We start from the raw sequence: 13341 nt of genomic DNA on the forward strand, positions 1-13341 counted from the left end.
CTGGCCAATAGTGAGCCTACGTTCTGACGTACAACCCAGAAGCGCTGCGCTGTTACACTACGTGAACTCACTCAGAGACCCACACAGGAGAAAATTAATTCAGAAAAAGTATTCTCGTCGCTTGATAAACTTAAGGTTGAGCCACTGTAGTCACTTGGACTATTTTAACGATGTCTTTACTAACTTTTCTGGGATGGCAGATATCGATTACATAGAAGCCTATGAAGGAGTGAGCCAGCTCTCAGATTTCATCAAAAATATCTTAATTTGTGTTCCGAAGATGAACAAAAGTCTTACGGGGTTGGAACACCATGAGGGTGAGTACTTTTTTTGTTAACAACTGTTTATTGAGTTTTCTTTTTTAAAGTCAAGAAACACAATAATACAAAGCAAAAAGCAACTATAGAGGGTGAGTAATTACTGACAGAATTTTCATTTTTGGGTGAACTAACACTTTAACAAAAAGGAAATGCACTGAGATTAAATATTTAACAAGAGCTGTGGTTTTCTAAATTGCTACCACCTCCATTTATGTACGTCCATGAAATATTCATATTATAACAAATGGTTTCATAAAGACAATGTGCTTGTGTCAAGATCTCAGATGCTTTAAACATGATCAACATTGTAGCAAACACTTTCAGGCGCATAAATCAAGAACTAAATAAAGCAAATGTGCCACATTAAATAATGTCCACGCTTGCAAACTGCACCAGAAGTTTGTCAGAGTGGATTGAATCAAAGCAATACACTCTGTTCAAAACAAGATAGTCAAATGTACTGAACCCACGGGACCACAGGTTTGTTATTGTTTTATGTTGTCTAGTATACTTGGATGTAAAGTGGTTTTGAGTTCCCACAGGATGTTGTCTACACATATACTACACATATATTAAAGGCGAGTAAAATGGTGTGTGCTTCGATTTGACCTACATCTTTGTGTGTGTGTGTGTGTGTGTGTGTGTGTGTGTGTGTGTGTGTGTGTGTGTGTGTGTGTGTGTGTGTGTGTGTGTGTGTGTGTGTGTGTGTGTGTGTGCTGCCCACATACCTTACAGGACTGTTGCCTACATCTAGGTCCTCAGCTGTGATGGCTCCGACGATGATGCCCACTGGTGTGTTCTCGTATGTCTCCATGCTGTAAGACAGCCGGCTGAAGACAGGAGGTTCCTCCACATCCAGAACATTCACTTTAACTGTGGCAGTGTCCTTAAAAGGTCCCAAATGTAGGAATCGATGATCAAGAACTGTGTTTGAAGCCTCTACTTTAAAGGTGTAGGCCTTTCTGGCTTCATAGTCCAAAAGCTGTAAAATGAATAATGAGACATCATCAGGTTAAAAGCCTTTTAATTTACTGATCTCTTTATTTTCTTGTCATTTGTGGCAGCAAAAAGTAAGTGATATCAAATTGTTTGTGGCTGTATATTGTCAAAGAATAACACAACCAACTTTATTCAGGTCATAAAACTAAAGTAAAAATGGTTTCCACAACAGAGGGCTCATGCAGAGATCAGAAGTGAGGGGAGCGGAAAGGAAAGGCTGCTGCTCACTCTACCCTGGAATCACAGGAGGGAGAATAAAGGAAAAGAAGAAGAAAGCAAGGAGAAAAGTCTTTGGCCAGTGGCTCTTGCATCATTGCGCTCATTCAGCCATGTAAAGGCAGAAATTGGCACAGTCACACCTGAAAAGCAAAGAGTTGTGGCATCTAAGCTCACACATTTGATTTCCATGTTTTATGGGGACATTCCAAAGACATAATGATTTTATACTGTACAAACTGTATATTCTATCCCAGTGATATTCAAATGGCGGACATGCTTGGTTCTATCCGGACCGCGTGACATAATTGCACCATTTTACCACTTCTACAGATTAAAGTGAGCAGCGCGTCAAAACAACGGAGCGGTTCACACCACAAGCACTCGGGGTCGTTTACGATAATGATCTTACGGCGCTATACATCCTATAATATTGTTATGTAAAGCCAAATGCGCTTCATTCAAGCCCTTTCCGCAACGTGCACATTGCTTCTCTTCCCTCGCTAAAGATGTAAATAGCCACATTGAGAGCTGCAGGTGACATGGTTATTTTAACAACAGTAGCAGAAACACAGTGAGTGGAAAAATCACTGCAGAAAAAGAGAATGCAGCATATACAATGATTTTTATCTGTCATAAAAAAAATAAAAAATAAACTCTGACCATTTAACTAAACCAGGTTTGTGACAAGTTAATGCATGGGGCCTTTAGACAGTTTTTTTTCATAGCCTCAATAATAAGCATTAAGAACATTTAATAATAAACATTTTGAAAATTATTTTAGAGATGGCAAGGGAAGACAAAAATAATAATAATCTGAAATTACTAGTTAACTTTATGTTGTGCTCATGATGAGAGTTTTGCTTATTAGATTATGTACAGTACATTGCTTGTTTTTAGTAGTTTATTACTTTGAGGAAAATATAAAAATGGTCCATACTTTTCTTGAGGTAAACCCTGCCCCCAGTGTGTTTTCTCAGTCCCAACTTAAAGGCCTTCTATGCGTGCCATGTAGGTGTCAAAATGTAAAATAAAAATAGCATGATAAAACATCTGATCTAACCTTTTTATATTAATATCTAGGAAGACATATTTACTTTGTTTGGTAGATATTTTAGTAAAAATTCTTACACATCACTGCTTCGGCTCCCAGGACCCAAGATTCTCATCTTTGATGACCATTTTGAGTGTTTAAGATTTTTTCCTTCTGTGAAGGAAATATAGAGACCAGACCTCTTGGGACTTTAATTGAATGAACCTGTTCTATCACCTACCCTAAACCTATGAAAACTTTCTGCATTTTTACATTTTCAAAAAACATAATTCTGTATGATTGATAAGCTGTTTTCCTCATGGGGAACAAAAAATATCACCACAAGGCAAAGATTTTTGATTTAGTCATCTTCGATTGCAATTCTACGGAGCCCCTAAAGGGACGTGGTGGTGGAATTTTTTTTAGGATGGGAGTTTTTTTTTTTTTTTTTTTTTTATCTTTTGCGTTCCCACACAAAACTTTTGCGTTCCCTCGCAAAGTTATTTGCGTTCCCACGCAAAACTTTTGCGTTCCCTCGCAAAGATATTTGCGTTCCCACGCAAAACCTGTTTTGAGCTCGGACAGACACTTCCTGTTTAATGTCCCGCTGGCAGTGTTTCAGAGCTCCGTACGTTAATGGAGCGTTTCATAGTGTTTGAACTTGGACTCAAATATAAAGAAATGCAGTCAGTGCTTAACTCAAGGAGTTCAGTGAAGTTGGCAATATTCACATAGGCTATTCGAACTTCCATATTCTTGAGCTAAACGTTGTTAAAACACAAACGACACCTATTTACAATCACAGTAACCTAGACAACGAGCTACAACCCGATTTGAAGTTGAACTACTTCACTCTTTCCCTGCCGTTGACTGAATTTTCCGGCTATCCACATTTCACTGTTATACTGTTCTGTACTTCTGAAAGAGTAAAGAATCTCTGGATCAAAACGAGGAAGCAGAAACAAGTGATAGTAGATTGCTTACGCAAATGTAAAATAACGCGATCATCAAACAAACAGCATAAATAAAAACTGCCTAAAGTTACCCGAATGAAATGTGCAGTTGAAATTGCAGTTTGCAATGAAACCCATGAGGAAATGACTGTGAAGCTTTGAGGGTCATTCTGAATCCAATCCAGACGTAGGCTACTGTATATTTGACCAAAAATGTCTTAGCTTTTTGTTTAAAATGTAGTTTTTTGTTTTTTGTTTTTATAAAACTTGACCACATTCAAGTGTTGATTAAAAAAAGATGCATGAAGCTACAATTAAATGTTTTTTTTATTTGTTTTATTATTATTATTTATGGAAAGTTAGGCCTAAAGAACAATTAAAGGTATATAACAAGTATTAAAAAATACCTAAATAGGAACATACTTAAGTATGTAAACAGTAAACTATATTGTTATGTTCACTTAAAGAATATTTACAAGTATACTTGCAGTAGTATAAAACTACTAAACTAGTAGTTTACTGAGATATACTTCAAAGTGTACTTTCATAAACTAAAATATGTGCCACAAGTATTTGACTATTAAAACGATATTATAAGTTCACTTGTATTGTTGCAGTACAAACAAAAAACTTAGTTGTAAACTAGTGTACTCAAAGTTTACAGTTACACTTAAAGTATAATATAATATAATATAATATAATATAATATAATATAATATAATATAATATAATATAATATAATATAATATAATATAATATAATATAATATAATATAATACATAAAGTACCGGTATACTTAAAAATATAATTGAACTTATATTCAAGTATATTCAATATTCAAGTCTCAAATATTATTTTACAATTGCTCAATCACCAAAAAGCTCCATAAGAGAACAAATATAAATATTGAAATAAAACACCATTTAATCTGAATAGGCCTAGTTCTTGTTTTGCTCATGGAAGTTTTTGTATTAGCAACAGAAGCAATTCTTTGTCTACATTTTTTGACATCACTAAAAATGATAGATATTCAGCATCTACATCAACAGATTTTAGATTTGTAAAAAAAAAGAAGAAAAAAGAAGAATTCATTTTCAGCACACCTCTGTATAAACCATTCCAGATCAGAGTGCAGTGTGTTGATCTGAAAAGAGAAACTTTTAGTGCACTTGGGTTGCTTAATGAGTGTATAAAGAACAATTTATGCCAGTCTGTTGAAAGCCAAAAACAATACACATAAGTCTTCCAGAACAGCTCAGGGTATATCATTCCTCAACAATGTTAAAAGAGACATTTTCATAAAAATAAAAAATAAAAACTTACTGTTGTCATTGTCAGCTAAGAATTTTTCAAAGACCTCAGTGTTACTCAAAAAGCATCAGCTTCATGTCTACATCACCGCTGTTCTGCAGGAGGTCTTGTCATTGGCGACAGCACGCAACAATTATGTCTGCCATTGTCATTTCAAGCTAGTGTTGAGGTACGTGTCTGCCTCGCTGTCTGCAGACTGAGCTAACCATAGTGCTGACCATGCTGAAAGAATACCTCAGACATGACAGGACAGAGACCCAGCTGGCCAATCAGAAGCACACAGAAGCCTCATATACTGACGCTTTTGAAATTTCGTCTACATTCGACGCACATGGCACCCTTTAGCGTCAATATGAGACGCAGATAAATATGGGCCAGAAGGCTCCTCGCGGTCTCATTCATTTTAGTACAAACATGTCCTGTTTCTGGTTGTTGTGTCCTTTTATACCTCTGTTACAGAGATTACATTGGACACCTTTAGATGCCACTGTTAGTTGTTTCAGAGTCTTCTGGCTCTTCCTCAGAGAATCAACACAAATACCCTTTTCTCTATTTTGGATCATTTCCACTCAAAAGAGTATGCTAATCAGATGCTAGTCCATAGAGTTGTTTTGTTATTCAATACAGTGCACATTCCAAAACTTTCATTAATTCCCCTACTAATTGACATTTATTCATGAATTTTTTATTGCACTTCTACACAGCAAGTTGTGAAGTATTCAAAATTCGTTCCAACTTTGAATACTTGTTTCTTCAAAGAAAAATTATGCAAACTATGCTGACATGTAAAATTGTTTCATTGAGGAATGAATTACTGAGTGAACCTTTAACATAATCATATGTTGAAAGAACAAAGCCCACCTTTCAATCCTGTTGATAATATAGAGACATTTATCCCTTCAACCCATTACCTCAGTAGATCCTCTTTATGCTCAAACCAGCACTGAGCCCATAAAGCCATGAGACCCCAAATGTTCAGCCTTAGCATTTCAGAAAAAGCAGGGGCATGATGGAACAGCTCATCAAAGAGAAATCAAGGGAGAGGGAAGTCTGTTATTGAGGACAGAGGGAAGAAGGGTTCATTGTCATTGACCCTCCTCCATGCCCCACGGTGAGGATCCCACATATCCATTTCCAGACTTTTTTTTTGGGTCACCAGATATGGCACACCCATTTTGCAATGTAAGGACTATGTCTCTTTGTCCTGTACAGCCTCAGCCTGGGGAATAAAAAAGTGGAGATAAAAGACAGAATGAAGGACGCACTAATATTTTCATTGTGCCTTTTATAATTTACTGTTGATGAAATTTATGAAAATTATGAATTATGGGGCCATTTCACAAAAAGGGTACAAAAAGAGGATGGATGGATGGACAGATTTATGTAATTGTGATTAATTGATCATTCAAATTTGTATATATATATATATATATATATATATATATATATTGCCTATATGGAATGTACTATGAAACGAGGCATAGTCCCCTAAAATGCTTTTCTATTCTTCATATGCATCTCTCCATCTGCTGCAGAGATAGATGAATAGCAGCAGTGGCCTGTCTTTATGTGTCCACAGACTACACTAGCTTTGAGTAATGAAATAGTAACCTCTCTACTCCCTGGAGGATGAGAGCACTCCAGCCTCATCCACACGCCTTTACCAAGGCATTTGTTTCAGCTAAGCATTTATAGCCAGCACACCTATGATTGGCCATGCGCATCTGAGGGGATTTCTACTTGTCGCATCATATCAAGATGTAGATGCTCTGATGGGTGCACTCATGTATTCATGTCCACTAAATCTAAAAAATATTGGGCACTTTCTTGGGGAAACTCAAACAATGTATTGAGAGGTCAGCACCCCAATATATATATATATATATATATATATATATATATATATATATATTTTTTTTTTTTTTTTTTTTTTTTTTTTTTTCTTCACATGTTGGCAAAACAGGAAAGGGAAAGTAATGTTCTAAGGACAACCACAAAGAACATAAAGAATTGATAAGTCCAAGAGCAGGCATTGCGTGGTTAAGCATTCACACTTTTATGGCTTTATGCATTATTCATAAAGGATGCTTTGGATGGCCATCCAGTAATAAGATATGACTCACCTCGGGTAAACACACACAAGCCCCTGAATGAAGGAGCACAAGGGGTTATTGCTATCATCCTTGAATTCACGTGTGTGAAAAAGAGATGGAAATGGAATTGTGATTTGCATCTGATGTCACCCGGCCTTTGCCAGAATATAAATATTGCCTAAACAAACATCCAAATGCTGTCAAAGAATTAACTTCCTGTGTGGTAAAGGAGCTACTGGTTCATGGGCAATAATGCATAAGCTACATATGAAACTGCATGTGCTATAATATCGTGCGCTATATTATTAGTCAATAGATTTGTATGAGAAAGAAATTTAAGTCATTATTCTCTGACAATCTATATCCTCAGTACAAGTTCCGTCCTCCCTATATGCAAAGTATGCAAGTTGCCCTAACCACCAGGGGGCCCCCTTGCTCTCAGATAATTTAATAACTAGTGATGTGATAGTTTCAGTTTTGATTTTGGCTTCCAACTATTCTGAAAACATGATGCCGCATTCCGTTCCTTTCCTTTAAAGCGGTACGCTGTCGCCCCTTGCATAACATCCATATCAGTCAAATCATGTAACAAAAGACAAAGAAAAACAAAAAAACAGGAACAACAAAAATCTAAAAGCATATTGAGCTGCGAAAGAAATGCTGCTCCCCAGGCGGCTTTCTGTCCGTGAGATCCGAAATGGAGCGAAACACAGACAATGGGCTACTTTGGGCTTTGGGTGTGTGCTTAAATTGACAAATGCACTCAAATATGTCAAAATGCCTGTCTTGGTAAGTTTTCACCAAGTTTTTCAGTTGTCTTAAGTGAACATAAACAGTTGGGTAAGTAAGTAATCGAATGCTTGTCAGTATATTAGATCTGTACATTTGGTCCCAAAGTGACAGCAGCCTAACCTGCTGTCTGTGCCATTTAGTGTTAATCAAATGACAAAAGAAAACAAGAGTTCAACAATTCACTGCTATTTACTGAATAACTTTAGTAACTTTATTAAGAATCAATGTATTTTTATAGCCTAAATATGATTATACAGACTTTTATTTTTACATTTGATACTTTATTCAATTTCTGTGTAGGCTAATATTAGTTTGTATTAATTTGATTTTTTTTTTTTTTCCTATTGTATTTGCCCTATTGTTTGTAATTTTTATATAGTATTATTACTGACTCACAGTTGTTTGTTGACTGAAACTGCTCTGAAAGATCATATTAAGGTGTTGGGGGTCATTTAGTTTTTTTTTAATGAATGACAGGGGCCCCCTTATAAAGGTTTGCTTAGGGCCCCCAGAAGTCCAGAACCGGCGCTCTATATCTCTCAATCCTCATTCATCTTCACGTATATTTAAATACAAACAAAAGAAGAAAGAAAAAAAATCTGTTGAAATACATGAAAAATAAATCAATATAAATATTATCAAATGTTAATAATAAATAAATGTTCAATACTGTTCAAAAGGGACCGTAAGATTTTTAAGGGAATTAATAATTAATATTCAGCAAGGATGCATTCAATTGATTAAAAGTGACAGTAAAGACATTTTTAATGTTACAAAAGATTTCTGTTTCAAATAAATACTGTTCTTTTGAACTTTCCATTTATCAAAGAATCCTGGAAAATATTAAGTACACAGCTGTTTTCAACATAAATAATATGATATGTTTCTTGAGCGCCAAATCAGCATATTAGAATGATTTCTGAAGGATCATGTGACACGGAAGACTGAAATAATGGCTGCTGAAAATTCAGCGTTGCCACCATGAGAAAAACTGCATTTTAAAATAAACTTCTGAACGGTAGTGTAAATATACAGTAAAAGACAGCCACATACCTAATCTTACTTTTCTGAGACCGAAAATGACTACAAGAAGCCATACTCTACCTTTTTCAGTATGACTGTTCCTTCTTGTGTGTTCTTATTGCTGTAAATATCAAACATGGAGCTCCCATCACCAGCAACAATGCTATATTCCACTTCAGCATTCTTCCCAGAGTCAAGATCATGAGCTTTGATCCTTCCCACTGATGAGCCCACTGGTGAAGATTCAAGAACACGCAAGTGAAAGATACCTGTTGAAATTCACAAACAACTTTATCAGTGATCAAATTAGGAATAGTCATAACCCTCTCTACATTTAGACATCATAGTTAACAATAATCATCCTCTAATCACTTCAGGAGCTCTGGAGATCTGGAATGCTAATCACATTTGCAAAAATAAACTCTATGTGGTTGTTTGTGTTTGGCAAGAGCCCTTGAGGTCTTAATCATGGCCAATTGTAAATCTGAGGTTCTTCTCGGGTCATGAATTACTGTTCAGTCCCTGTTTTTTTTAAAGAAAGCCCCTCTCTGCTATCAGTGACTGCCATTAACTGAATTAAACAATTCAAATAATGGACTCATGTTTAAGGTTTCCACAGAGCAAACCAGATTAAATTCACATTAAGATAAACCCCAGGGATAAACTGCTGCTGATATAGAAATGCTGACAGTATACTGTAAGCCTCAGGGTGTTCTATAATAATTCCTGAATCTAGAAACATCTGTTTTTGAGCATACTTTTAGAAAACCGCGGTGGGTTGTCATTGACATCACGGAGAGTGATATTGATGGTAGTGGTTCCAGCTAAGCCCCCAAGCTGACCGCCCATGTCCTTAGCCTGTATGGCCACCTGGTACATTTCTTTAACCTCCCTATCCATATTAGGTAAGGCAACTCTTATGACCCCTGAGACAGAAAAAGAAAGAGAAACAGAGAGATGGCATGTAAGAACATACAAATTTTAGCATGAATAAAATGTCAAGATAGTGTAACGGTCACCAGCTGGAGTGCCTTTGAGAGCCACAAGAGGGCACTCCACACCAGACTATCATGATTCACTCACAACTACATTTCCCATAATTCACTGCCCGGACTCATCATCCCTGATTATCACATTCACCTGTGTCTCATTATATTGTTTAGTTCACCCTATATAAGCCTGGTTCACATCATTATTCCCTGCGAAGTCTTGTACGTTATTCCTCTGCATTTCTGAGCATTTCCTTTGTTGTCGCTATTCCTGGTTCTTGATCTCTGCCCGTGTCTTGGTTTTCCTGTTTTTGCCTCACCCTCTGGATTTGTCTGTTTGTTGGATTGCCTGCCTGTGTATGACCTTTGCCTGGATTTTGACTGCGATTCTGAATAACACTTTAAATAAACTGCATTTGGATCCTCAACCTTCGTATCTCGGAGCAGTTCGTAACAGAAGACTTCGCCACATATGGATCCAGCAGTTGTCAGCAACCAGGCCCTGAGGAAGTTCCTTTGTTCTGTGTTCCAAGATGGCCAGCCTATTGAGAGGTATGTGAGGGACTTTTTGTCTTGCTGTCATCTGGGAACGTTAAATGACACCCAGCTCATGGACCTGTTTTTGAGCGGGCTGGATGATGATGTTGCTCAATTGATGCCGGAGGACTATACCGGCTGGACCCTAGAAGGGTATGTCGACCTGGCCCTCTCCTTGAGCGGTACGACATTTACTGTGGGCTTGGCTGATGAAACACCCTGCAAGTTCACAGTACCCCAAGAGCCCTCACCGCTGGCCGCGTCCAGTCCAGGGTCTTCACAGCTCCACGTCCAGTCTGCCCAGCCAGAGTCAGTTCACGTCTTGCCCGCCCGACCTGGGAATCATCACGTCTTGCCAGCCACTGGATCGGTCTATGGACGTACAGGACCAGTTTCCAGCGTGGCCGATCCCCCGCTTATGTCTGCACGCGCTGCCAAGAGGGCCATCGTTCTAGGGTTTCGTCCTGCCGAGTCTACACATCACGTCACGTCTGCCAAGAATGCACTTCACGCCAGTCCAGCCGAGCCTGCACTTCACGCCAGTCCAGCCGAGCCTGCACTTCACGCCAGTCCAGCCGAGCCTGCACTTCACGCCAGTCCAGCCGAGCCTGCACTTCGCGCCAAATCTGCCGAAGCCAAGGCAGTATGCGTCATGCCCGCCGCCCCTGAGACTGAGAGCGTCATGCCCGCCGCGCCTGAGACAGCAAGCGACATGCCCGCCAAGCTAGAGCCTTCACCGCTGGTCCCGTCCAGCACAGAGCCCTCTTCACCGCTGGTCCCGTCCAGCTCAGAGCCCTCTTTGCAGCTGGTCCTGCCCAGCTCAGAGCCCTCTTCGCTGCTGGTTCCGTCCAGTTCAGAGCCCTCTTCATCGCTGGTCCTAACCAGCTCAGAGTCCTCTTCGCCGCTGGTCCTACCCAGCCCAAAGCCCTCGCCGCCGCTGGTCCCGTCAAGCTCAGAGTGCCCTGATCCTGATCCAGAGACTGAGCTTCACGTCACGTCAGCCGATCCAGAGACTGAGCTTCACGTCATGTCCGCCCGTCAAGAGTCTCATCCCGCCGAGACTGAATCTGTTCCTGAGCCTGAATCTGATCCTGATACTGAGCCTGAATCTGTTCCTCTCTCCACGCCTGTGTCTTCGGACAAGATGGCCGACTCCACGCCTGTGTCTTCGGACAAGATGGCCGACTCCACGCCTGTGTCTTCGGACAAGATGGCCGACTCCACGCCTGTGTCTTCGGACAAGATGGCCGACTCCACGCCTGTGTCTTCGGACAAGATGGCCGACTCCACGCCTGTGTCTTCGGACAAGATGGCCGCCGCATCCTCTGAGCCCGTTCCTGTCCCTGAGCCGGTGTCTGTTCCTGTCCCTGAGCCGGTGTCTGTTCCTGTCCCTGAGCCGGTGTCTGTTCCTGTCCCTGAGCCGGTGTCTGTTCCTGTCCCTGAGCCGGTGTCTGTTCCTGTCCCTGAGCCGGTGTCTGTTCCTGTCCCTGAGCCGGTGTCTGTTCCTGTCCCTGAACCGGTGTCTGTTCCTGTGCCATGGTCGCCTCCCTGGCCGCCTGAAGGGTCGTCTCCGCCCTGGCCGCCTGAAGGGTCGTCTCCGCCCTGGCCGCCTGAAGGGTCGTCTCCGCCCTGGCCGCCTGAAGGGTCGTCTCATCCCTGGTCGCCTGCACAGCCTGATCCGCCCTGGTCGCCTGCACAGCCTGATCCGCCCTGGTCGCAGGCACAGCCTGATCCGCCCTGGTCGCCTGCACAGCCTGATCCGCCCTGGTCGCCTGCACAGCCTGATCCGCCCTGGTCGCAGGCACAGCCTGCTCCGCCCTGGTCGCCTGCACAGCCTGCTCCGCCCTGGCCTTCCGCTCTGCCGGAGTCTTCAGGTCCTCTTCCGCTGCACGGGCCTGGCCCTCCATCCCGCCCCCGGGTCCGACTCCGCTTCACCTCCCTCCTGGACAGTTTTAGGAGCGTCTGGAATCCGCTCCTTAAAGGGGGGGCTATGTAACGGTCACCAGCTGGAGTGCCTTTGAGAGCCACAAGAGGGCACTCCACACCAGACTATCATGATTCACTCACAACTACATTTCCCATAATTCACTGCCCGGACTCATCATCCCTGATTATCACATTCACCTGTGTCTCATTATATTGTTTAGTTCACCCTATATAAGCCTGGTTCACATCATTATTCCCTGCGAAGTCTTGTACGTTATTCCTCTGCATTTCTGAGCATTTCCTTTGTTGTCGCTATTCCTGGTTCTTGATCTCTGCCCGTGTCTTGGTTTTCCTGTTTTTGCCTCACCCTCTGGATTTGTCTGTTTGTTGGATTGCCTGCCTGTGTATGACCTTTGCCTGGATTTTGACTGCGATTCTGAATAACACTTTAAATAAACTGCATTTGGATCCTCAACCTTCGTATCTCGGAGCAGTTCGTAACAGATAGAGAGTTAATAGGTTAAAAAAAAAATCAACGAAGAGTTTATTGTAATCAACCAGTATAGATATTTATTTAAAATAGGCCTACACATGAAATAAATAATAAATAAATCAATAAATAGTATTTCAGTCTCATTTACATTCATGAATAATATGGTTTAACCATTTGCTAATTTTATTTTTAGTGTTGCTTTTGAGTTTGTTCTCATATTTAGTAACTTGCTATTAGGTCTGTTTGCAGTATATTAAAGTATTTAATGAGTGTGCATGTGATGTTTTCACACAGAACATGTTTTTGCTGTTAAACTCGAAAGGTGTAGGTCAGTGGAACGGAAAAAAGCGCCAGATTTTTTTAATGAAAAGTTGAAAAGTACCGCGTTTATAGAACGCTTTCACGCTGCAAGAGACGGTAGACTCGAGAACAACAGTTCTACCAGAAAGACTTGGGACATAAACTGATGTAACAAAAGCATATATTTATTAACAGCCCAGCAAGCAAATATTTATAAAGTTCTTTGGCGTAGGCCCCCGTCCGTAGCGCGCAATCTGCATTTCCTGCCTGAAGACGAAGGCAGGGGCGCAGCCAACCCCCAGGAGGTATGGGAAGGGACCATCCTGGTGGTGGTGGGGAGGATGAAGGTAATTGTT

General features: G+C 40.6%; 1 protein-coding gene across 1 annotated transcript in view; it reads right to left on the minus strand.

Annotated features, from left to right (window-relative positions):
- The window catches only part of cdh12a (cadherin 12a), a 50125-nt gene that overhangs the window by 19282 nt on the left and 17502 nt on the right, over nucleotides 1–13341 (minus strand). The window contains exons 5-7 of the mRNA XM_084118877.1: nucleotides 9499–9666; nucleotides 8822–9009; nucleotides 1049–1302 (exon numbers count right to left, since the gene is read on the minus strand). Of these exons, the coding sequence (XP_083975003.1) occupies nucleotides 1049–1302; nucleotides 8822–9009; nucleotides 9499–9666 (610 nt within the window). The remainder of the gene's footprint in view (nucleotides 1–1048; nucleotides 1303–8821; nucleotides 9010–9498; nucleotides 9667–13341) is intronic.

This window comes from Abramis brama, assembly GCF_963993115.1.
Source record: "Abramis brama genome assembly, chromosome: 7".
Lineage (NCBI taxonomy): Eukaryota > Metazoa > Chordata > Actinopteri > Cypriniformes > Leuciscidae > Abramis > Abramis brama.